The 26419-nt window shown below is 43.8% G+C and overlaps 1 protein-coding gene across 4 annotated transcripts in view; it reads right to left on the reverse strand.

The window, feature by feature from the left end:
* Positions 1-26419, reverse strand: part of chd3 (chromodomain helicase DNA binding protein 3) — a 54993-nt gene that overhangs the window by 28358 nt on the left and 216 nt on the right. For 2 of the 4 annotated variants that reach the window (XM_026162179.2, XM_026162177.2), the window contains exons 1-28: positions 25759-26252; positions 23090-23217; positions 22797-22985; positions 22572-22699; positions 20633-20871; positions 19264-19403; positions 18989-19118; positions 16855-17024; positions 14955-15224; positions 14643-14846; positions 13017-13240; positions 12806-12937; positions 12044-12143; positions 10837-11028; positions 10546-10746; positions 10320-10457; positions 9792-9913; positions 8945-9118; positions 7803-7944; positions 7465-7596; positions 7134-7251; positions 2950-3074; positions 2625-2856; positions 2090-2274; positions 1754-1931; positions 1409-1495; positions 985-1070; positions 419-552 (exon numbers count right to left, since the gene is read on the reverse strand). In XM_026162179.2, the coding sequence (XP_026017964.1) occupies positions 419-552; positions 985-1070; positions 1409-1495; positions 1754-1931; positions 2090-2274; positions 2625-2856; positions 2950-3074; positions 7134-7251; positions 7465-7596; positions 7803-7944; positions 8945-9118; positions 9792-9913; positions 10320-10457; positions 10546-10746; positions 10837-11028; positions 12044-12143; positions 12806-12937; positions 13017-13240; positions 14643-14846; positions 14955-15224; positions 16855-17024; positions 18989-19118; positions 19264-19403; positions 20633-20871; positions 22572-22699; positions 22797-22985; positions 23090-23217; positions 25759-25921 (4463 nt within the window). In that variant the 5' untranslated portion in view covers positions 25922-26252. Of the gene's footprint in view, positions 1-418; positions 553-984; positions 1071-1408; positions 1496-1753; positions 1932-2089; positions 2275-2624; positions 2857-2949; positions 3075-7133; positions 7252-7464; positions 7597-7802; positions 7945-8944; positions 9119-9791; positions 9914-10319; positions 10458-10545; positions 10747-10836; positions 11029-12043; positions 12144-12805; positions 12938-13016; positions 13241-14642; positions 14847-14954; positions 15225-16854; positions 17025-18988; positions 19119-19263; positions 19404-20632; positions 20872-22571; positions 22700-22796; positions 22986-23089; positions 23218-25758; positions 26253-26419 lie in introns of those variants that run through there. The other 2 variants (XM_026162175.2, XM_026162178.2) reach the window with 2 other exon arrangements.

Consider the following 26419-nt stretch of genomic DNA (forward strand, 5'->3'; position numbering starts at 1 on the left):
AAAAAGCTACACAACTTTTTAGTGGGAATTCTGATGTTAACAATCAGAATTTAGACAAAATTGTACACAAAGTAAGAATATTTTTAAGATTTTTTTGTGAGTCGCCCGAAGCTTCGAATCCAGTTCATTGCTCTTTTATTACTGGCAGCTTCACAATGAAACAGACTGTTTAATGGCATGATGCAATGTTGGAACAGAATGAATTGGATTATCACCCACTGAGCCGTGACATCTCTGTCACTGGATAGCGAGCGTGAAAAGTAAAAGTCAGTTTCTGATATGATTGTTCTTTGCACTGCAGAGTGTTTTAAGATATGCATTTCGTGCATTTAATTCCTTGTGAATCTACAAAATGATGTGTAATAATTTTAATTTTGTGGGTTTTGGTCCTCCGTGTAATAAACTGTCTGTTACTTACTTGAATTCTTTCTCAGTCTTGCCTTTAAGGTCTCTTACAAGCCACTGAGAAGAGAAAGCATCCTGAGATGGCATCCCCCAGCGCATTACAGCATTCAGGAAAGCTTTGCGCTGGCGTGTGTTAAAGCCCAGAACCTATTGAAAGAACAGTTTATATATGTGAACTACTATTATCCTAGAGCTTGATTGAAAATGCCAGAATGAAAAACTTTTTCATAATCTTGCAGACACTTTTGTGTTTTTAAAACCTCCCAGGGCCTTTTCTGTTTAAGTCTGACTCTTTGATAATGCTAAAATAAACTCTAAGTCCAATCTTTAACAGTGCAGGAGATCATTATCACGTCCACCATAATCAGGATGATGAATGAGCTTAGAAGGTTCAGAGCTATTGAAGAAGTAATTGCTTTGCCGCCATCTCCAATAAAGGATCATTCGGTTTTTAAAGATCGCTGAAAAAATAACCGTGAATGCTAGTTCGCTTTAAAAAAAAAAAGCCTGACAGATTTCAGAAATATCACAATTTAAAATAAAACAAATGAGTAAGACTAGTTCCAGAGCTGTACAAACCTCAAGGTTGCCTCCCACCCTGGCCAGAAGAGGAGGCAGAGGTTTATCTTTGTCATTCCTCAACTGCCGACGTGATTGCCGTCGTCCTGTGCAAAAAATTAGGCAACAAAAATGACGCACGTAAGAATATTTGCTACAAAAAAGACAGATGCGCTCAATAAAACATGTTCTTTATTTATTTCTACATTTTGCAACCCGGCAGTTATTCGTGTCAACCAAGAGTTAAAAACTTCTGATAAGCCTGAAGCATTTTGGTTTGAATTTTTGGCAAGCCAACTTGTTCTGCTCTGCCAGGGAACTGTAACAACTAAATCAAATTCAAGCTGTAATTCAACACAGGCCTGAGAGCGTGTCCTACAAAATATATATTTCGACTTTCACAAGCAGCTCTGCTCGATCTGATGCCTCCGATTCTTTTCCTTACCTTCTGGCCGATCATCAAAGTCCTCGTCCTCCTCCTCAGAACCCACCGAGTACTCGGACTGGTTATCTGAAATGTCAGCATGCCACTCTGAAACAGCACACGGTGGTCTGTCAATAGGCCAGGCCCATTCACTTCCACTGTGCAAGTCATAACTCAAAAAGCACACACACATAATCTGAGACCTCATTATTTTTCTACTTCGATCCCCAGATTAACATAATAAATCTTACATCCATTCTTAGGTCCACGTGAACGAGGACCCATGTTCACATCCAGGGCTTCCTACTCCTAAGCATCATTCTGTTATGTGGAGTTTCTTCATCTTACACGAGACTCGCCCCCTACCTTGGTCTTCCTGTGCAGCATCATTGTAGTTGACAGGCTTGCGGTTCCTCTTTCCTTTACCAAGTTTGCTTGCCAGATCCTCTTGTTGCTGTTCGTAGTGATGCCGCAAAAGCTTCTCCCAATAATCTGGGTCCACGTTCTCCTCCTGTTTGATTATCTCCCGCTCAATCTCCTCGATCTGCAGCATTAAACATGTATGTGCAAAGAAATGCTACACTTCATCTCTATTTTTCATCCATGTGAGGAGAAAACGATGTCTCCACTCCAGACCTTTGCACAAGTTGCACATTTTTGCAAGCAAAGATACAATAAATGGGTATTCAAGTAAGTCCTCACCTTATCTTCTTCTCGCACCATGTACTGGGCCACTTTGAAGGAGCTGAGGTACTCGTTCATGTTCTGGACATCCGAGTCGTCTGTGTCGTCTTGGCTTCGGTCCAGCAGCCTCTCGATGGCGGTGCTGTCATAGTGAATGACGTTGCCCTCGTCCTCAACTTTATCCCCTGAACTGTTCTTCATGCCTGCCAAATGTGGAGTTAAAAAGCGAGCAATTGTTTCTATGGTTCTTCCAACACATTTTAACAAGTAAAAATGCTCTTGTCAGTTATTTTAATCAATAACACCAGAACATGCCAGGAATGCCCTGTGGCGAAACCTGTCAGAATGAAAGGCATTAAACTGAGTGTATTTGACAAAATAATTGAATTCAGCAGAATAAGCCTATCAAAACATGCCCTATTAGAATCTATCCCAATCCAAGCCAAACCCCTACTTGATTACATTTAACAGACAATCCTAGTTTTATTTGACTAACAGATCCAGCTCAGCTCGTGGACGTGTTATTTTTAGATTCAACAGTAACTGCCGTCACCTTCCCCCTCGTCCTTGAAGAGCTCCTCCGTCCCAAACTTGAGGATGTCATCCAGCTCCTGCTTGGTCATGGAGCCTGCCTTGGATCCCAAACCCGGGCGCACCACTAGGTGGGTCAGCATCATCTTCCTCTTGGCCACCTGGGTGATACGCTCCTCCACGCTGGCTCGCGTTACGAAACGATAAATCATGACCTTGTTGGCCTGTCCGATGCGGTGAGCTCGACTGAAGGCCTGCGAAGGAAGCGATGAGGTAATTCTTTAAAGAGGCAAAGTTTTATGAAGTAGAGATCACTTCGCTTACACGAAAAGCCGACCGAACGGCACCTGAATGTCATTATGAGGATTCCAGTCCGAGTCGAAGATGATGACAGTGTCCGCTGTGGCCAGGTTGATGCCTAAACCTCCGGCTCTGGTGGAGAGCAAGAAGCAAAACTGGCAAGCACCCGGAGCTGGAAACAGAGAGGGCGGAGAGCGTATGTGTGAGAGGGAAATAAACAGGAACACTTGTAGGACAGTGTGTAAAAGAATCACGCAAACATGCTTTACTAAAGTCTGCAGCAAGCAATTTATCAAAGACTGCACTGATATTATCACCTTAAAAAGGGGCTCTATTTTGAACCTTATGTGGCTGTGATAGCTGTAGCTGGAAGTGTTCATGTGTTTGGAAGCAGAAGGGGTGATGCTGTCAGAATGAGCTCATAATTGGAGCGGGTGGATGCGCTCAAAGCTGTGAGCACGGGGCCAAAACATTCGTTCTGTCCTGGAGCTCTTCAGCCTGAATGTTTAGAGCTGAGCCCCAAATAGTTCTACTGTTCAATAACACCGATATAATAATCAAACAGAGCAGAACTCAACTAACTTAGCTGGACTACAGGGAGGAAAGGTGAAAATCCCCATTTTCCAAATTGTATGCGTAACACATACAAGGATACATCTTGTTTTACAGGCTACAAGTTGCTTCTTTTTACAGTGACAAAGTCTGAGCATTTACAGAGTGCAGAAAGCTCATTCCTCCAATACAGCGATTTTATCTACGCTTAAATGCTTTGTGATCTTTGCACACACTCCGATGCACCGGGGCTGAGATCGATCCACCAACCTTCCACCTGAGCTACAGCTGCCATAAACGAATCGCTGATGCAGGACGATCTTACAGCACGTAACAGTGACTTTGATGAATCTCGGCAGCGTCGCGAGGCATTCATAAAAGACATTCGCACCTGCCTTCACACCTGTGGGCAATTTAGTGTTACCAATTAACCTATCATGACTACCTGCATGCCTTTGGACTGTGGGAAGCGGAGAGAACCCACGCAAACATGGGGAGAACATGCAAGAAAGACCCCGGCATGATGGTGGAATTGAACACAGGACCTTCTACTGTGAGGCGACAGTGCTAACCACCGTTCATTACTGCATACATGGATCAGGTTCTGACAGTAAAACAATGTTGTCTTCTACAAATCACTCAGATCAGCTGTTACACATACGATTCATGTTTATCTGGCGGGATAGATGCAAGAATTTAAGTCCTGCACCCCTCCTGAGCGGTCAGATTTATCCCAAGCATGGCTGTCTCTACCTCCGAACCCACACGGTCCCCAGCAATTTCTATAAATATATATATTTTTTTTTAATCATACAGATTCTTCTTCTGCTGCCTCTCTGTGATTTAAATTGTCACTGTGTTTCCAGAGAGAAAAACATGAAGAAGACAAGGTGCCAATTTTGCTCATTGGGTGTCACAAGGCTTCTAGTCTAACACCAGGCGCTTTGTTGCTTAATTTCCCCCTTCTTCCCATCCACTCTCCACTATCCAATAAAGGTCACGCCCCACCACCACAAAAAATAAAATAAAATATCTCAACAAAAAAGGCTTTGACATCATGGGTTTCACTTTGTGTGTGTGGGTGTGTAAATGGTGCTTTTCTACTATATTTGACTGCTTTATACAACATACTTCATTCACTCAGTCACACCCGTTGACACAAGCACTTTTCCACAGCTGCGTGCTTTGTACAGGGAGTGCAGAATTATTAGGCAAATGAGTATTTTGTCCACATCATCCTCTTCATGCATGTTGTCGTACTCCAAGCTGTATAGGCTCGAACGCCTACTACCAATTAAGCATATTAGGTGATGTGCATCTCTGTAATGAGAAGGGGTGTGGTCTAATGACATCAACACCCTATATCAGGTGTGCATAATTATTAGGCAACGTCCTTTCCTTTGGCAAAATGGGTCAAAAGAAGGACTTGACAGGCTCAGAAAAGTCAAAAATAGTGAGATATCTTGCAGAGGGATGCAGCAGTCTCAAAATTGCAAAGCTTCTGAAGCGTGATCATCGAACAATCAAGCGTTTCATTCAAAATAGTCAACAGGGTCGCAAGAAGCGTGTGGAAAAACCAAGGCGCAAAATAACTGCCCATGAACTGAGAAAAGTCAAGCGTGCAGCTGCCAAGATGCCACTTGCCACCAGTTTGGCCATATTTCAGAGCTGCAACATCACTGGAGTGCCCAAAAGCACAAGGTGTGCAATACTCAGAGACATGGCCAAGGTAAGAAAGGTTGAAAGACGACCACCACTGAACAAGACACACAAGCTGAAACGTCAAGACTGGGCCAAGAAATATCTCAAGACTGGTTTTTCTAAGGTTTTATGGACTGATGAAATGAGAGTGAGTCTTGATGGGCCAGATGGATGGGCCCGTGGCTGGATTGGTAAAGGGCAGAGAGCTCCAGTCCGACTCAGACGCCAGCAAGGTGGAGGTGGAGTACTGGTTTGGCCTGGTATCATCAAAGATGAGCTTGTGGGGCCTTTTCGGGTTGAGGATGGAGTCAAGCTCAACTCCCAGTCCTACTGCCAGTTTCTGGAAGACACCTTCTTCAAGCAGTGGTACAGGAAGAAGTCTGCATCCTTCAAGAAAAACATGATTTTCATGCAGGACAATGCTCCATCACACGCGTCCAAGTACTCCACAGCGTGGCTGGCAAGAAAGGGTATAAAATAAGAAAAACTAATGACATGGCCACCTTGTTCACCTGATCTGAACCCCATTGAGAACCTGTGGTCCATCATCAAATGTGAGATTTACAAGGAGGGAAAACAGTACACCTCTCTGAACAGTGTCTGGGAGGCTGTGGTTGCTGCTGCACGCAATGTTGATGGTGAACAGATCAAAACACTGACAGAATCCATGGATGGCAGGCTTTTGAGTGTCCTTGCAAAGAAAGGTGGCTATATTGGTCACTGATTTGTTTTTGTTTTGTTTTTGAATGTCAGAAATGTATATTTGTGAATGTGGAGATGTTATATTGGTGTCACTGGTAAAAATAAATAATTGAAATGGGTATATATTTGTTTTTGGTTAAGTTGCCTAATAATTATGCACAGTAATAGTCACCTGCACACACAGATATCCCCCTAAAATAGCTAAAACTAAAAACAAACTAAAAACTACTTCCAAAAACATTCAGCTTTGATATTAATGAGTTTTTTGGGTTCATTGAGAACATGGTTGTTGTTCAATAATAACATTATTCCTCAAAAATACAACTTGCCTAATAATTCTGCACTCCCTGTAGGTAACGAAGTACAAATACTTCCTTAATGTACTTAAGTGCAATTTACAGTTGTTTATACTTTACTTTTTTTTTCAGACTACTTTTTACTTTTACTCCCTGAATTAAAAAAAAATTTATGTACTTTTTACTCCTTACATTTTCAAAACAGACTTGTTGCTTTTGCTTTACCGCATTTGGGAGGTATTATTTCTATGATCATCATGCTAAATCTTGCCCTCAGATTCTTCATTTTCTTAAACATTGAATCCCAAAAGTCAAATGAGGAGTTGAGCGTTACCAACAGAATGTTTTTGAAAGTGTTTTCCATATTTCTTCTTGTTATTGTGCAATCAAAGCAACATCATCATCATATGACCCTCGACCTAAATGTAGAGAACCATCTGAATCCTGACGACGAATAAATAAATAAGCACTTTAATGACACGCTTTGTACATCACATTTAAATTAAATTTGACTTAACAGTAGTTTTATTAATAATGTGTAAATTGCATCATTTTAAAATGCAGTATATTGCCTGCACTGTAAAAAGGTTCTGTAAAACCATTATGGCCCCATTAGTGCTGAAGGAGAAGCTACCGAGGGCACACTCCCTTTAAGAGTGCAGTGGTCCCAGCTTCCACAGGCATGCTTGTTACGGTTGGTTTCAACAAGCTAAAATAAATGTGGCAGAAACACATGACTTCACTGACTACTGCCTGTGTCAGTCTTGTACATACAGCCTATTGGTATAACTGTCTCGTATCGTTTTAAAACATTTTAACTTATATTTTAATCAGCAAACTTTCTCGGTTAGTCTGTCGCAGCATTTTTGTTATTTCTGTCAATTTAATGAGTCTTTCTAGAGTACTGCAAGGCAGCGTGACACCTACTCATCCTTAGCTGAGCTCACGGTCAGCTTACCGCACTTGATCCTGTGTCTCACCGTTAAAGCGGTCGATGGCTTCTTGCCTCAGCGCTCCCGTGATGCCTCCATCAATTCGCTCGTACTTGTAACCTTCATAATCCAGAAAATCTTCAAGTAAGTCGAGCATTTTAGTCATCTGAAAACGGAGGAGACAGAGAGGTAGAGAGCGACACCGGCATGTGTTTTCATGAATACTTGATTACCCGTGCAGCTGCACAGCTGGAATCACAGCCTGCCGCTGAGCCTTCTGGAGATGTCACGAGACCAATTTAACATCTGCGCAGGGAGATACCCATCTGGTGTTTGCGTGTGTGAATGCGCGCTCGTTTGTGTCTGTGTGAAGACGTACCTGTGAGAAGACCAGCACTCGGTGTCCCTGCTCTTTCAGCTTCCTCAGCATCTTCTGCAACAGGGTCAGTTTCCCAGAGGCCTTAGTGAGGGCTGACCCTTCATAAGCACCGCTGGGTGTTTTCGGGGATTCCTACAAACACAAAGAAGATACAGTATGACACAGGAGCTCTTCCACACATTACCACAGGGTGTCCCTGTTAAGCAATTTGCTATTCATTTAAAGCAAATCTTGGAGTAAATGCTGAAATAATACAGGAAACTTAAGCAGCATTAAATCTACTCTTTCTGTGGATCAAGAATCCCCAAAGACAAAAGTGTCCTTTTGTTTCTTCTCACCATTGAGGCAACGGGGAAGAGGTAGGGATGATTGCAGCACTTCTTTAGGTCCATCATGATGTTGAGCAGCGAGACCTGATTTCCTCCGCCTTTCGAGTTTAGAGCTTCAAAGTTTTTGGTCAGAATTAGCTTGTAGTATTTCCTGCATTTAAGAAAATCCAAGAAAAACACAAAATCGTGAAATGATTAGGAGTGTGTCAACACGACGTCAACAACATTAGATGGATCTATTAAATCTTTGAATTCTCGCATTTCACTGAGTCCCACTGACACTGGTGGAGGAATTCCAGGAGCCAGCTGTTCAGTTTTAAGATGCACAGCTGGTTCATTTTTCGCTTTAATGTGGTTGATTGGTGCAGATGTGAACAAAGTAATCGCACATGAGTGAGGACCGAAATAACAACAAAAAGGCCATTGGATGAGCGAGCAACTGGTTTATGGTGAAAACGTGATCCAATCTCTAGCCGATCTTGTTGCAGTCAGGTATATTGAATACAAATGTTAGGAATAACTGCTCCATGTTATTCACTAGTCCAGAACAATGTTGCTCCTGCTCTGAACACATCCGGCCAATAAGAGGACTGAATGTTCTCATGTGGTTTGTAGTGTCACATTTTGGTCTCCAAGAAAAGAAACCAAAAGAAAGGAAATCATGAGAAAAATCTAAGAGTTTACAAACTCTTCAGTTCTTCAATTCTGTATTTCCAGCTTTGTGGGAACACCTCAACTCTACCGAACACCTTTGGGATGAACTAGAAAGAGTCAGCCCGTCTGATCTGACATCAGTGTCTGACCGCCCAAATGCTTTTCTGCATTAACGGACAACAATCCCACAGACAGGCTCCAACATGTACAAAAGCTTCCCAGGAGAGTGCAGAGGGGTACCAACTCCAGATTAATGCCTGGCTCCTGTTGTTTATACAATGTTTATATAATGTGTAGATCAAGATGAAGTCTTTTTAAAACCTTTTTCTCCCCTCCAACAAACACTTACAAACAACAGAGGATGTATAGACTAACTGTCGCACTTGTACACACAAACACACCCTTTCAGTTGAATCTGACCTTGGTTTTAGGCTACGGAAGATGCTCGTCTAAGTGCTACAAACGTAGATTTGTATCTACATTTGTCAGTGTCATACTTCTGCATAGGGCTCAGCTCCACTCTGACAATCAGCTCGGTCTTGGCGGGCATGTTCTTGAAGACGTCGGCCTTCAGTCTGCGCAACATGTGAGGCCCCAGCAGGTCATGGAGCTTCTTGATCTGGTCCTCCTTGGAAATGTCAGCGAACTCTTCTAGGAAGCCCTCGAGGTTACTGCAAAGAGAGAGAGAAGAAAATCTATCATAGACAATTCTACTGCAACTAGAAATAAGAACAGATGAATTAGTAGAGCTACAAGTACTGGGCACATTACTGTTTACAGGTAATGAGATACGTGTACATAATAGTAACCCCTGTAAACCTAAGCATTAGGCTTTAGACTACTCCAAACACTCAGTTACTATCTTTTCTACTTTTGTGCTGAACAGATATCAGCTTCATTTGCTTCTATGGACGCAACGCTTACAAGCTTTTGTTTGAGGGAGCCAGACGAGGGGCAGCCAATCAGAAGAAAGTGGCCTTTCAAGAGTGTGGCCTCAACTCTTTATAATTGCTAGAAAATTGTCAGTGTTTGTTCAAACACCTGACCATTTTATAATTAGTTAAATATTAATTTGCATACATGAGATTTATTTGTATTATACTTCTACACTCTCACAAACACATAAAAACGCATGTGTTAAATATGACACACTTAACAGAGAGTAGGTAAAACAGCTTTTTCTAACAGGGGATGAAGTGAATGGGCTGCACCAAAAGCTAGAACCGATTCATTATTTTTTAAATTAATGACGACTCATGCAAAGCTACTCTTGTAGGACCCCCTTTTAAAATTAGGTGTTCATGTAGTGTGAAGGTGTGTGCTTTACAAAGAAAGAAGTCCTACTTGAAGCGGTTAGGTGTGAGGAAGTTGAGCAGGTGAAACAGCTCCTCCAGGTTGTTCTGTAACGGAGTTCCTGTGAGCAGAAGCTTGTAGTCGATCTTGTAGTCGTTCAGACGCCTGAAGAACTGGAAACACAAATAAGGAAGCTCAGCGTTATTTAACTCTCAGTGGATTTTTCTAAACTCTTCCACATCATTAAAAAACAAACATATTTGACTTAATTTCACATCAGTTTTATTTCTATAGTGCAAACTCACAACAATAGTCGCCTTAAGGTGTTTTATACTGTAAGTAAATATCTTATATTGCATAGATCTTATAATTAGTTGTAATTAAGTCATTATGGCATGGACCCCAACTTCCTGAAGAAGTACAGCTAATACTTAATCTATTACTCTCATGATAAAGTACATTAAACGACCTATGAAAGTAGTTAAGTACTGTGGGACTAAAGTGTTGCCATTGCATAGTTTGGCCACCAGAGAGAGGTGAAGTGCGTTAATGTGGACTCATATGCAGTAGCTGCTGTACCTTGGACTGGTTGTTCTTAAGGCGGTGAGCTTCATCCACCACCAGACAGGCCCAGTCAATAGACTTCAGCGCCGTTTGGTCGATGGTCACCAGCTCGTAGGAGGTCAGCAGCACGTGGAATTTAATAGGAGCTTCTCGCTGCAGGAGGACAAACAAGGGAGGAAGGATGAGTGGACGCCACTGTCGATATCGTGTTTTCCTGCTACTGCTAACGATCCCTCCTTACCCTCAGTTTGAAGGTCTTCTTTCCTCCCTTGACGGCCGTGTCATCAAAGGAGAACTCGTTCTCTCTGATGATGGCTCGGCTGTCCTTGTCTCCCGTGTACGTCACCACGTAGAAATCGGGGGCCCACATCTCAAACTCCCTCTCCCAGTTGATGATGGTGGAGAGTGGAGCGCTGACTAGAAATGGACCCTTAGTGTGACCCTGAAGCGAGCAGAGAGGGAAATCAGTACCGTGTTACACAGCGAGACTTTAAACAACGTTAAAGGAAAAAAGCAGAGATAAGGTCAGCACCTCTTTGAAAAGTGAATAGAGGAAGACGATGGTTTGGATGGTCTTTCCCAGCCCCATCTCGTCCGCCAGGATGGTGTCAGTGCCCTGAGCCCAGGAAAACCGAAGCCAGTTCAGGCCCTCCAGTTGGTACAGATGTAGCGTGCCGCCCGTTGACGTGACAAAGTCTGGCTGCTCCTCGTATTTTATTGTAGGCTGAAGGGAAGAAATGAGAAAACGGTGAGGAGATACGATTGGGTTAACTGGAAACTCTAAATTGCCATAGGTGTGAATGTGGGAGTGAATGGCTGTCTCTGTCTGTGTGTTAGCCCTGCAACAGACTGGCGACCTGTCCAGCGTGTACCCCGCCTCTCGCCCTAAGACAGCTGGGATAGGCTCCAGCTCCCCCGTGACCCCGATAAAGGATAAGCGGAAGCGAATGGATGGATGGAAATTCCTTTACATTTCCTGAAAACATCTGGATTACCAAGAAAAAACTAATTTCATTCATCAGTCTTTGTTTATTTTCTGTAAAGGTTTTGACTGAAAGGTCAAATTGTGTCTGTTTGTTTGTATTTTGACTTATTGTGGTTTAATGCGCACAGATTTGTACATGATAAAAAAAAAATACTGGCGGTCGCCAATGCTACCACTCAGCCTCCTCGTAGTGTTTCCTGTGACTGCGGTATAAATTTGAAAAATCCCAGGCAATCACTGGGATTTGAACTCGTCCGAGATTTTTAGCAGATGCACTTATGGTACAGATTTTAAACTCCTATGTAACCTACTGAGTTGTCAGATTTACAAACCTCTCCACGCTGAACAATTATGAGGTTATGAATCAGAAACTGTTCAATAATCTACATTTTCAAAGATAGTTTTGAGCAATATTACCAAGAGAGAGGCTTAGATATGCAAAATGAGAAATATTGGAAAGTGTGGTTATTCTCCCATGCTGCATCGGACAGCTTTAGTAAAACTATTAGTAAAAATAATCGAAGTCGGTTCACCAGTGGTGTGCTTTTATACAATAAAGATCCTTAAATGTGTACAATTTAACACAAAAATAAAGGGAACACATTGTAAGGGAATCCTTACAGTATAGCATATAAAAAATGTAAATCTGAATTGCAGTATGTGATTGTTCTTATAAGAAACATTTAATAACTTTATAACAAAAAAGAGTGACTGGCTAACAGCAGACAGCAGCTGCACACTTTACAATACTCACATCAGTGAGTGGTGAGCCTGGAGACTCATCTTCACCCTCATCTGAGTTCTTGTTCCTTATCTTCCTGGGTTTGTCTGGGTCCTCCTTCATTATGGCGTCCCTGTTAAACAGCAGCAGAATTATTGCCACGTCGCTGACACTAAGCTGTTCACTCTAGCAGGGATCCGATTCATCAAAGGGAGATGAGACTGCACGTATACGTAGGCAGGTCTCTGTGAAGCGGCTGAAAAACACTAGCGGACTTGCTTTAACCTCCTAAAACCCGAACTTTTTCATTGCATGAAATTTTAATTTCTCTTTGGGCTGATTGAGACCTGATGAATGTAAAAACAACGAATGATCATTTTACCTGATGTAGTTTCTGAGAAAAGTTATATCCACATATGAGGAGATTTGCATTAAATTTCGATAGAACATAATAAAGTCACAATTGATGTGCAAAACTTTTTATTTGGTGTCTGAACACAGCAGCATTTTTCCTGAGTACAAAAACAAAATGAGAAACAGCAGTTGTGCCGCTATGAGCAATATGGTTGCAGGAAGACGTATGCCTGTAACAAAGTCAAAAAAGTAAAAGATTTCAGAGCATGAAACACGAAACATTTCAGGTGGCAGTGTAATGTCCTCGTAACTGCATATCAGGCCTTTGTAGAGCAAAATTTAGTATTGTGGTCTGGACAACCCAAAATGTGATGCCCACATATGTGGACGGCAGGTTTTAGGAGGTTAATAAATGAGAAATACAGCTTTAAAAACAAATACCTGTGTTTCCAGTAGCTGGCCTTGTAAATTGCAAAGTCGGGGATATCCATGTCGTCTCTCTCCCATGTACACTGGTCGTAGGCGAGGTCTCGCCACTTGACCAGGTAGTGGTATATCCCCTTCTTATCCACACTAGCAGGGAGACACATGATCACAGTTAGTGGTCCTTCACAAACCTGACCTCTGCGTGCTTGTGTGCACGGCTCTTTACCTGTGATTGATGATCCGGTGAATCATCATCCACTCGGGCTTGATGCCATATCTGTAGTATTTGTCCTCCATGATGGCATACTGGGGGTCTTTGGCCCTCCTCTTCTCGCTCTTTCCTACTCCGTTCTCATCCTCTCCCCCCGAGCCGTAGTCCAAGCTGGGAGGCTCGTCCATGTCCGTCTTCCTCTGGTAGTTTCTATACATGACCGAGTGGAAGATCTCCAGCTGATGAGACAAAGACATTAGTTGGTCAGATGATCATTTTTCAGGTGAGGACGTCCTAGATTTGTGGTTTTCAAAACCATTTTTTTTCATTGTTTAGACTTGGAAAAACGTGACCCTCGTCATATATTTTATTCTAAATATGGAGAGCAGTTGTTTATATTTCAGCCACGGTTTGATTTCCATTGTTAGATCTTTTAAATCTGAAGCATTAGAGACTCAACACAGGAGAACAATCTAAAAAATGTAGAAAGCAGTTTTTGCTGTTTTGTTTCATAAATCTGGTGAATACAAAAATGCTGAGTAAACACTGCAAATGACATGCTGAGTGCAGTTTTTAAAGTAGAAAGGAAATTTAAGGGAATAATAATCTTTAGTGATGGTGATGATGTACGTTCATTTACAAATACCATCTATGGCTGTAAAAACAGTCGCTAAAATATGTGTAAACAGTAGGACCGCCCTGTGAATAAAGCTTCCAAGGATCAGTTTAAGATTCTTGGGGTCGAGCATTTGCTTATGCAGATAATCGAATGCGCTGCACTCGTGGTTCGCCTGATAGCGCCCATTCTGTCCCCTTTAAGACGCCTGTGTGTGAAGTAGGTCCCTTGTTGAGGGAAGAGTGTGCGAGAAGCGGCTGCAGCCACAGAGATGATTAAGCAACAGTTACACATGATATACATAGTTTCAGTGTAACAACAATCCAAACAAGGTCCTATAAAGGGCCGTTTGTGGGTGGTCTGGTGTGGGCTTTCTCTTTCATACTTCTCCTCCAGGGTGGGCAAGCAAAAGTTATTTTTTGTGGTTATTAGCTAATGAGCCAGGCTAGAGTCAAAACACAACTGCATTTTAACCTCTGAAGGACATGTAACAAGTAAAACTCTAACTCTGTAAGTTTAAATATGTCTTTTAACAACAACAAACCAGGCTGACTACCTGAGACGGCTACTTCATTGGTTACACCTTGCTGGGCTGGACCCAGTTTAGCCTTCAGAACGACTTTAATTCTTCACGGCACAGATTCCACAAGGTGCTGGAAGTCCACATCGTGTCTACGTGTCTAAAGGCATAGAGTTGCTGCCATGTGTTGACTTTTTAGATATTTTTGTACTGGTATACCTGATGGCCAGTGTGTGTATAAGAAATATCAGTTATTTTATAGGGAGCAATACTGTGAATTTAATTTAATTACTTTATTTATATTTTTGCTACGGCATGTTGTCAAAGGGATGTACATTAGGCTGCAGGAGCTTGATTAAAAACGACAGATGTGTGCTGTCTGGTTCATTACTCTGACACGTGTGTGGCTAAAAAAAAAAGAAGAAGAAGAAATATTTGGACTGAGGAGGGGGAATCCCTAGAAAACAGACTTGCCATTATTTGTGGTTGTGACTTTCAGACTCACCTGCAGCTCAGTGATCCAGGTGCAGTGCCAGTAGGACTGTCCGGTCAGCTTTACAAAGAACTCCCTCTCTGCCCTGCCTTTCATTGGTGGCGGTGGCGGGGCGTCGGGTGGAGCGTCGGGAGCGGGTGGAACAGGAATGGGAGGTGGAGGCTCACCCCATCGCCAGTGGAGGATCTTTTGGACACGTCCCTTGATTGGCGGACACTGGAGCAAAAATGCATTTTTAAAATCACATCAGTTTATTTAAGCGAGAAGATGGAAATCTGTGAGGTATAGATTAAAAAAAACACTGTGACAAGAGCATCAACTGACCGTGCATCGTGGACACAGCCACTCTCCGTTGGGAATCTCCGGCAACGGCGGGTTCAGACAGTGGATGTGGTAGGAAGACGTACAGGTGTCGCAGCACAACAGCTCACCTCCGTCTTTACACACCCGACAGAACTCCATGTGGTCGTCATCTTCCTCCTCCGCCCCAGTGGCGACCCTCACGCCGACCTCTGATATCACTCTGTCCTCGCTGTCCTCCTCAAAATCCTCAAAGTCTTCGTCTTTTGCTTCCCACTGGATTCCCTCTTTTTCCTGAAAGAAAGCGAGAGAAAACAAAACTGTTAAACTGAGGAACATCCTGAACACATGAAGTAAAAGGAGCTTTCAACAACCACAAGATGCTTATTGAGAATTTTGTGGTTACATATTAATGACTCACAGAAAAAAATTAAGCTGCTAATGTTGCCAGCTGTTCATTGCACTGAGAGTCCTGGCTCCCATTGACTCTTTTAGCCTTAAGTGGGAATGTGGTTGTGAGACATAAGATAAGCGGGAGAAGGACCTTTGCTGGAGCTGCTCAGGTGCTGTTTTAAGTAGGCCTCCGTGACTGTGAAGGATGGAGTTTGTGAAAAATAGACCACTGCTCCAAGTGAGCCTATTCTGGGTGAATAAAGGTTAAAAAAAGAAATACCTGATTTATGTAACAGCTGCAGTATGTAACCCATATTTGGGGTCTACTATCCCTGTGCAACACTGACAGTTAAAGTAAATGTCTGCTATCTCAGTCACTACAGACCCAAGCTTATATAAAACACAGTTTTGGCAACTACTGTACGATATTAAAACCGGCATTTGCCAATTTGTAAATGTAGCCTGGTGACATATAGGGAGCTCACACTCCGGAGGAAAGCAAGCAGCTTTTCGCCTTGCTGTGCAGAATAAAATGAGAATGTGAAATCGTTTATTTGCAAGAACCAGTGACTTTCAAACTGCAGAATGGTTACACGGCATTACAAATCATTGCTTTTTGAATAATGCATACATATTTACAACATGGCATTTGATTGTTGAAATGTTCACGATTAATGAAGTGGAAATTTTGACTGTGCTATAGCACCTACTCGGGGGAGTTGAAATTTTCCAAAAAAAAAAGGACCAGAAAAAATCCCCAACCCTTTCAAAGTGTAAGTATCTCACTAGCACGTCAACAAACACCTTGAGTGTGACAGTTATACTGCTCTGATACAGCTCTCCTTCAAATTCAATGCCAGTCTACCACTTCTTGGTATTCAGGGATGCTTGACTCAGATAAACCTGACACTTGCGCTGAATAAACAGCAGGTAAAAAGCTTCTTTTCAGCTTCCTGTTTGTCACCAGTGCATGCCCTTTCCCTCTTTTTCTCCGCTCCTCCAGTCAGTTAGCTAAATGACATTTAAGCGCAAGTATCGCTCACTTTGTTCACACTTTCGATATCAATACCAGGTCGTCCCTACAGATAAAAACACGTGACTCATAAAGAAACTAAAAAGCTAAACCAGTCGAAACAATCACATAAAATTCTACACAGTGGATTTAATGCAGCAATTTAGTGAGCAGTTTCACAGCACCTTAACTGACTAATCTCAGAGATCTGATACCAAGACTTCGCAGCATCTAGAAATTAGCACTGAGCAATATTTGTGCCATTGCTGAATAGATTACACCCACATTTGGCGACAGTTTTTTGTTGAGGCAGGATGTCTGCACGTAGCCGCTTCCCCGCTCAGATTTCTGATAAGCTTAAAGGGTTTCTACTCATCTGATCCTCCAAGAAAACAAGCTTTAACTAACAGTAACAGGTGTTTTTGCTGCTCAGGTAGCCACACAGCTCGGAGATAAGTTGTGGAATAAAAACGATGCAAAGGAGATGGGAAAATAAAAAACAGGAGCAGTTGTACTTACACAATGGGGACAGCTCCACTTGCCCTCGGGGGCCTTGTCCAGCTCAGGCTCAAGGCAGACGAGGTGGTACGCTCGAGGACAGGTGTCGCACAGGATGATCTCCCCGCCCTGCTGACACACCTCACAGTAGTCCTGGTGATCGGTCTCGTAGCCATCCCCTTCCTCTTCACCTGGGAAGGGAGATAGCAAGCACAGGGCGAGTTGACAAGCACTGACAAAAGGTCACAAACCATTTCTGTGTTTTTCACCCCAAATAACTGAACTGCTCATTTTTCACTTCCAACTATAACCATGCAGTTTCATGTGTAACTTAAAACAAGTGCAGTCAAATGTGAGAGATGTTTTCAGGAACACGGGGTGAAGTTTTAGGTACGTGCTGCATGTTTGAACTTTTTCAGAACTAAAAGAAAAACTGAAAAACGCAAGTGAAACACTTGAAGCTGCTCGGATTTGCAGCATATCTGCACGCTTGTAATGCAGAAGGTTTGCAAATGATCAAGTTTTGGCCTTCTTGGCAAAATGAAATCACGCTACCAGACGTGACAATAGTCAGATTTAGCCTATGGATGCACGTGTAATGAGTTTGGATTAAGTGCAGAGTCTCAGTTTGCATTTGAGGAGTTGAACAAAATAGTGCATTCATCACTGAGAAACTGAAGTCATTTTTGTACACAGTGCCTTCTTTCCATGGCCTCAGTGTAATTCACACACACAAAACACACCTGTCTATGAAAAAGGCATGTGTTATATTTTTACGTTATTTCTTCACTAATTCAAAATGTAAAAGGTCTTTCTTTATTCCAATAGTTGCATTTGTAAGCTGTTGATGTGAACTCACAGCATGTGATCAGCGCAAGTGAAACAAGTTCAACTTCAAGATTAGAGTCAAACTTATATCAATTTTGGCAATTTAAGAAACTACTAAATGGGAGGTAATAATACTGTAAACTAACATATGAGGGACTGATAAATACAATAGATGGTTGCCTAAGCAACATAAGGAGACCTGGACGTCCAGGAAAGACAACAGTTGTGGATGATCATAGGATCCTTTCTATGGTAAAGAAATGTCTGTTCACAACATCCAACTGAGAAAACATATCAGGAAGTAAGCATATCTTAACTTGAGAACAGATTTAATGAAAAACAAACAAACAATAAAACATAAGCTATCCCAGAATATGCAAAGGACCAAATTATGTCTAAAAACCCCTTTCGAGCAGCTCAGGAACAGCATTTTTGGACACACTAATCTGCCCCAGAATAACAGAAGAAAGAATTGTGAAGGCTGCTCCTTCTGCTCATAATCAACATAATCTGTGAAACGCGGTAAAGGCAGTGTGACGAATGGTTACCCGCAGCTTCCAGTGACACTGGGCACTATTGTTTATTGATGATGGGACAGAAAACAGAAGCAGACACATTAATTCTGAAGTGAACAGAGCTTATTGAAGGTTAACAAGTGGAGTCATCTGGAATGGCAGAGCCAATCACCTGATCGCAACCCGATCGAGCACGCATTTCTCATCCTGAACACGCAACTGAAGACAGAGAGACACATTAACAAGTAACTAAAGACAGCTGCATGGGGATGTCCATGCACTCCAGACTACTGAAAATCAACATTTGATTTTTGATTTTTTTTTATGTTTTATGTTTATGCATCTCCAGTTTTGTGTTATAAATAGGAGACTATAAAAAGTCGAATTATTCACTTTGTGCAGTATTTTTGTTCAATCTGCACGCTGTCTCCATTTTAACCAAGCTCCAGTAATATGAATGTTTTGTTAAATAGCTGCTAAAAATATACTCCAAGAGTATACAGACTGTAACTGTATTCATCTGCAGCTGGAAGCACCTTCATCCTCTGCCTATCTCATCCCTCACACAGTTCAGTCATCGCTCCACTGCTGTTAATACTGTTTCCCAGCTCAGGTTCATCCTTTTAAATACACTTTTATCAGCAAAGAGAGAAGATTATTGTCTGAACCAGAAGAGTTGAGCTGCATTATTCCTTTGGATTCCAATAAGCCAAAGTAAACTTAACAGTGGAGCTGTAAGATGGATGTGGACAGGGAGGCTGTACATCATTTATAATTATGTGCTGTACGTATAACAAGCAGGCTGCGCTTACTTTTCTTCTTCTTCTTGGCAGGCCGTCCGCGCTTGTTCTTCTTCACTCGGCCAGAGCTGTCAGAGCGAACCGAGGAGCTGTGAACGCTGGAGTCCTCCTGCTCAGACTCGTCCTCATCCATATCCTCGCTCTAGCAGAGCACGAGAAAGCACGGGGGCAGTGAGTGAAGGGAGGAGAGACAGGTAACAAGAAACAGAGGAAAACAACAGGGAGCGACGCTGTTTTTAACTTCCACCGATTCAGTGTTTCACGAATACTCTAAACTTCACACTCACCGAGCAGCTCTTCTTCCTCTTGGCACTGATAGGTGATAATTTAATACGGATGGGTGCCATCTTTTTAGCTTTGGCTACGGCTGAAGCCTTTTTCTTGTCTGGAACTCGAGGACTTTTACTGCGCTTCTTGTAACCCGGACCTGGACAGACAGCATAACAAAGAAGCTGTATCAGTGAGCTGTATCAGAAAAGGGATAGAGGTAAATGAGAGGTTAGCATTAGTTTACTGCTCTCCATTAGCATGTACAGCACATGTGCAAAAGTCTCGAGCCACCCCTCATACCCTTAGATTTTGCCAGGAAAAGGGGAAACAGGTGCAGCAGTTAGTTGAAACGCGCAAACATACATGGAAATATATTTCTATTCAGTTTGAAAGTCAATATTTGGTTTGACCACCTTTATTCTTAAACTCTCTTAGTCAGCTTTCCTGTAATTTCTTTAAGTAGTCTTCAGGAATAGCTCTCCAGGCTTCTTGAAGGACTTTCAAAGCTCTTCTTTGGATGTTTCTGCCTTTTGTTCTGTTCTCTGTCAAAATGATCCCACACTGCTTCAATAATGTTGAGGTCTGAGCTCAGAGGAGGCCAATCCATCACTGATAGAGTTCCACTGTGTCTTTTTCTATCCAGGTATGTTTTTACAGCATTGGCAGCGTTTTTTGGATCATTGTCATGCTGAAAAATGAAGCTGCTGCCAATCAGATGCTTTGCAGGTATTGCATGATCTAATGGATCATCTACGTTCATAATTCCACTCATTTTGACAAGATCTCTGACACCACTGGGTGAAATGCAGCTTTAAACCATGACAGTGCCTCCACCCTGTTTATAAAGATGGCTGTAGACACTCACTGGTATACCTCTCTCCTGACCTCCTCTCTGTATATCAACGATGATTTGACTCAATATTTTCAAATTTGGATTCATCACTCCATTAGACCTGTTTCACAGTCCAGTTCTTGTGTAATTTGACATACCCCAGTCTTTTGTCCCTGCTTCCCTTCCTTAAAAATGGCTTCTTGTGCAGACAGCTGACACTGGTTAGGTGTTAGGTGCCTTTTTTAAGCATGATGATCAACAACTCAGTGTTAAGTAGTTTAAACAAACAAATAAAACCATTTCTCTGAAAGTGATCAGGAACTAGGATTGAAGTAAAAATTAGTTTCCAAAGAAAGATTTTGAAATACTTTCAGAAAGTACATTTACATAAAAGTCTGGCTCCTTGGAAACAAAATCTAAAGAAATGAGGGGTGGTTCAACATTTTTGCGCAGTTCTGTAAACCTAACATCGGTCAACATCTGCTGTGTTCATCGTGTGCCTCTAAAACATCTCGTTGCCCTGGTCCTAGTACAGGAATGGGAAGACGACAGACCTTTGCCCTCTTTTGTCTTGGCTTTTCTAACAGGTGGAGGCTGAGGTGGCGGTTCAGGTGAGGCGGTCGCTGCAGAGACCTGCTCGGCAACAGCGATGGCAGCGGCCGCAGCCGCCGCCGCCACAGCTGCAGCGTTGCCCTTGAAGGGGTTGTTAGAGCTAAACTCCCTCCACTTGACCCCCAGGATGGTCATCATCTTTGACATGGGGATCTTAGGGTTCTTCTTGGCGATCATCGGCCTAAGAGAGAGCGTTGTGAGAGTGAAACCACATAACCAAAATGAATAAACTTTCACCTCCATCAAGAGAGCCAATCACCAGGTTCATTTGTCAATTAGCTTTCCTACCAGCTGCAGACAAGTTGGCTGAACAGGCGCTGGGCATTACACATTACTTATGAGAGTCAAAGCAGGTATGAGTCAGCCCCAGAGACCGAGGCTCAGGCTGCTGCTGACACAGTGTTACATGTAACACGGGGGCTGCTGTCTCATTTATACAAAGCTGGGATGATAAAGACACGGCTGCCACAGGGGGACAGAAACAAGTAATAGTAGTCAACCCAGGCTACTGGCGTCTGTGCTAACAGACACTTAACAGGAGCTCTTCTTCATTAAGGAGGAAGCAGTGTCACCAAAAAGCATCAAATCGTTTTGACATTATTATTATTATTAAGGTTCGTTTGGTATTAATAGGTTCAAGTCCTGTCAATGAAACAGTTTCATTTCCATGTGTTGTAGAATCAACCATATATGGACGTTTATTGATGTTTCTATTGTATCTAACCATCTGTTCTACTGCTTATTTGGGTCCTTGTCCCAGGGGGCAAAAGTCAAACAGAGTTGACTAGATCTCCCCTCTCTCTGTCTCTAGCCACCGCCTACAGATTAGGGACCATAATGAAGCAATTCAGTCATAACATACAATGTCTTCAAGACATCTTGGATCAGGCCTGAGGTCACCAAGCCCAAAATACACCTCACCACGAAAGCCATGAGGCACCTTAACTCAGAGCATCTCCAAGATGAACAAGCTTCTCCTCGAGTTTAGAAATATTTCACAGACAGCTCCTTTCTGTCTGTCAGCTAGACGCCAGGTAGGAACTTTGCCTAGAGGCTCAGCTCTGTCATCACCACAACAGACCAGGTGGGCACCCGTATCACCACAGCTGCTCGGGATCAAGACCCTCAAGCACCTGAACTCTGTAAAAGTTAGCCAGCCAAGCCGAGGACTCCTCACTCTCCTAACCAGCCTCGTCACATGAGCTGAGCAGTTACAGTAAGCTTACCAGCAGATGTAGACACTGTGGGGGAGTAAAGAATAAAAACAACAAGCCATAAGTCTGTGAAGGTTCTCAGTCATCCAGGTCATCGTAGTCAAAGGAGCTTGCAAAGAAAAGCGTCTGGACTTCTTTAAGTTGCTTGAAGATGCTTCTCGGATAAGAGGTGAAACGTCTTCAAGCAACTTAAAGAAGTCCAGACGCTTTTCTTTGCAAGCTCCTTTGACAACAAGCCATAAGCACATTGTCAACATCCACATAGTTAGCAGCAGCACTTCCACTCCCATCAGATCAGCTAACGGGAATCTGACTCCACTCTGCAACTCAAACAGAAGTTAGAATCAAAAGATTTCCAAACTGCACCCCTGCAGTGCAAAGTCACAGCGAGTGTGCGGAGCTAATGTCTTTTGAATACAGGCGTAATGACACGACATTTCCAGACAAACGTTCCCACAGGACGTCAGCACTCTTACTCGTCTTTTACCCTGAAAAGCGAGAGAAGTTCGAATGTCGAGCACCTTTTTTCCACCTGACGACAGCTCATCAGAAGTGAGTTGTCTGAACCAATTTAACCATCCAGTAAACCTAATCTGTGGAGCCTATTGGGGAAGGTTTAGCTGTCTTGATGTCACCCACCCACGTGAGAACAGAGAGCAGGCCGTACCTCATGAACTGGCTGAAGGCTTTGTAGTTGGTGAGCTCCCTGTAGTCCTCCTCTGTGAAGATGTGATCGACATCCTCCAGGCCCCACTCCCTCGCCAGCTGCGCCGAGGTCTTCTGTTCTAACGGTTGCTGAGAAGAAAGCAGAGCATCAGACCGTGAACAAGGGTGGACTCGTCACCGTTGATCACTGTTGGGGTTTTTGGGAGTCAAGCGAAAACGTCTTTACCTTCGTTGTTTCCTCCTGACTGCTGTCTCGATCCCCATCGTCTTTTTTCTTTTTCTTGGTTTTCTTCTCTTTCCTTTCTTTATGTTTCTTCTTTTTCTTTTTCTCACCAGATCCATAGTCGCTGGCAATGCTGTCCGAGTTCTCGCCGTAGTCTCTTTCTCTGTCCGAGTCTCTCTCTACATCACTGTCCTGTGCATGCAGCGAGAGATGAAAAACAAAAAAGGAAGAAGAGCAGTTAAGACGCTGTAATGTGGACGTCAAACTTCCAAAATCCACAGGCCGAGGAAACTCACGATCTTCTTGCGTTTTTTTGCTTTGACAGGTTTCCCTTCCTTGTCTTTCTTTTTTGTGTCCTTCTTCTTCTTCGGCCGGCCTTTCTTCCTCAACGGGACCTCTCTGTCTGATAGCTCTGCCTCTTCCTCTGAGGAGGAAGAGAGAGAGAGAGAGGGTTAAGAAAGCGTGGAAGAAAAGACAGCTATCAGAATCAGCTGAACATTAATCTTCTCAAAACGCTCCCCGACAAGCCCGCTAATCCCAGCTGACCATAATTACACATGACAAAGGCTGCACGATAGCCACACAGTGGCATCGCTGACCTCTGACCTTGTCTGAATTGTGACACATGCTAAATTAGATAGTTTGTCAGAGCGCTCTAAGTAGATTTGACAGCCGGTTGCTGCAGCCTGGGGATGTAATTGGTTTATGGCAATGCAAAGGGTGATCATTACCTTTGTTAAAAAGAAGAAAAAAAAGAAAAACAGAGCCCTGGGGGAGGAAGTGGTGGTGGTGGGGTTGTTGCTGATAATCAATGGATACATCCTGATGAGTTGAGGGAGGATTTAAATTTATAAAACTTTTATTTCAGGGAAGAAATAGTCTGAAAACCTCAGACAGCTCAGAGGGGACTGAGCCACTGTGCAGCAACTGAAACCAGCTGACATTATGTGGCATAAGACCTGAAAATGTCAGGCCAGTTATTCCCGATTTTACGTGGGAATCATCGCAGCCACGGGGGGAGAAAGGAATTTAACCTGCAGGCCGACCTGGCTTGCAAATGACAAGAGAAACACAGGAAGACGAGGGCAGATAGCAGCCCGGGCTTCGCGGAGAAAGCAGCAAAGCGTTGAAGCATAACCAAGATATGGGCTGCGGTCTCCGCCAGCCGCTCGTCCCGTTTCACAGGCTGCGATTTGTCGGTTTTTATTGTCTGCCTGCCTTTGTTGGTGCGCGCTCCCCCCACCACCACCAGCAACAGCAGCAGCAACAGCCATCCCCTCACCTCCTCCTCACTCCCACCCCGTCCACCAGCCAACCCCACTTCCCGCGTCTGCGTGCAGCGTTCAGCCGCCGAACGCACGCCGGGGGCGGCAGCGGCACGCACGCGGGGCTCGGTGATTCAGAGGCCGCCGGAGCGGTGAACTGGAACGACTTCTCTCCCGCTCAGGCCCCCTGACCACCGCTGTGACCGCTGCTGGAAACAAGGTCGCGATGGGGCTAAGGTCCTCCCGCCGGGAGGCCTCGACACTAATTTATCTGTCTCGCACTGCGTGACAGCAGGTCCACGGAGCCCTCGAGCTAATTAAGTACAAAAAAGAGCGCAGTGGGATGATTTGTGCAGGCTGCCGTCCTGACACTCGGAGCTCCGAGCTGACTTTTAACTCTGTGCTTCAGTCACATCCAAACCAGAGCTCACAGTACAGCCCACGACGGCAGCTTTCAGCCGTGCATCTGATCTCCACTGTTGCTGTGTGGTTAACCAGCCTCCACTCTCTGCACCCTTCACTTTCACTGCCCCCCCGTGCAAGTTCACTGCCACAGAAACTTCCAGAATGTCATTTAGTCAATCATCGCCTGACGCGATCGATATTTGTATGTTGCTGCTGCTGCGAAAGGGGGGCGGTTAAGAATCAGAATGGGACACAGACACACTAACACCCAGCTCCGAGGCGCCAAACATGCCCGATAATAGACGTTTAATACGGGTAACGACCGAGCAGGTCCTCCGGAGCTGAACGCAGTATGGGTACCTTTTACAAGAAAACGAGCAGCATGCGGGCAGTGCTGTCCTGTCCTGACCTATCACAGAGACAACCAGGCAGTTTGTGCCTCTCGTCGCGATTTCACACACTCGCCCGGCTCTGTGACTGCATCGTCTCCCCAGACTGCTATCAGATTTATACATAGCCTCCGGCCAAGAGGAGAGTCCATGCTAGCGTGTGTGCCAGTCCTTCAGGGCGACCTCATTACCCCCGCAGACCTCTGCTTTTTAAAAACAATTTGCAAGTCCTGCACGTCCAAGAACCCCACCAATAAAAAAAAGCAAGGGACTATTTTTTTTTCTTTTCAACAACTTTTCACGACTGTGAAGTGAGATCGCGACGAAGTGAGGGGGGGAGGCAAAGCCACAACAGCGGTGCCAAGTTCAGTTTAAACTTTTGCTGGGGATGCTAGACGCAAAGAGGAAGTGGAGTGAGGACAAAGTGCAAAACACAGCAGAAACACATCAGTAGGTTGTGTGTGTGAGTTTGTGGCGTTTTTGTTGCAAACTGGACTTGTGTTTGCACAGCGCGCTCTCGCAGCTGCAAATATGGCACCTACAGCAACGTATAGCTGCCATAACAGGACAGCAGCCTGAGTGCGGCTGTCTTTTTTTAAGAGGAAGGAAAAAGTGTTAAAGGAGGCTTTCTTTCTTTCTTTTTTGTTGTTGTTGTTGTCTGCGCGCACTCGAGATCTCGCTGCTTTCTACTGTACCGATGTGGACCTGGATGGGATGTGTTGGAGGAGGGGGGGGGGGGATTAAAAGAAAGAAGATCTGCGGGTTTCGGACACTTCCATCACGCGCTTTTCTATCTTATATTTGTGCCTCTAAGAAAAGCAGCAAAAAGCGCGCGTGAGTGTGTGTATTTCTTATTTCGTGTGCGCGCTCCCGACCTGTCCGCCAGTTTCCCGTTTTTTACTGTACCTGGCGCGGCTGGTGTTGCAGTTTCCCGAGGCGCCGCCGGCGAGTTTATGTCGCTTGCGTTCTCGTCCAGGTCCCCGTCGTCGTCTTCTTCATCAAAATCTCCTCCCTCGGAATTAACCACCATGCCCTCGTCTTCCTCACAGGACCGGAGAGGAGAGGACATTATATCCCTGTCATTGGATCCGTCCTTGTATTTAAAAAAAAAAAAAAAAAAGAAGGAGGGAGAAAGAAGAAGGAGAAGAAGAAGAAAGGGGGAGAAAAAGCGCGTTCTTGTCCGATTATATGATATTTATTTAATATTCAAATCGGCTCAGGAAAAAGTGGGGGGCGTTTTGGAATATTTTACACCAAGGCAGAGCAACAAAGATGGCCGCCCTCTTATATTTATTTTTTAACAACCCCCCCAATAAGAAAAAAAAATCCCCTTACATAAAAAATGGCTGACTATATTATTTCAGAACGCACCCCCTCCTCCTTTCTCTCTCTCTCTCCTTCTCTCTTTCTCCCTCCGCGCGCCCCCTCCCTCCTCAAAAACGTACACATTGTTACAAGGAGCAAAAAAAAAAAAAGGGGTGTGTGACTGCATGTAAGTTACATTGTTACTTGTTTGTTTCTTTTCTCTCTCTGACCCCCCACCTCCCCTCCTCTCTTTTTTCCCCTC

This window comes from Astatotilapia calliptera, chromosome 3 (assembly GCF_964374335.1).
Source record: "Astatotilapia calliptera chromosome 3, fAstCal68.1, whole genome shotgun sequence".
NCBI classification, from domain to species: domain Eukaryota; kingdom Metazoa; phylum Chordata; class Actinopteri; order Cichliformes; family Cichlidae; genus Astatotilapia; species Astatotilapia calliptera.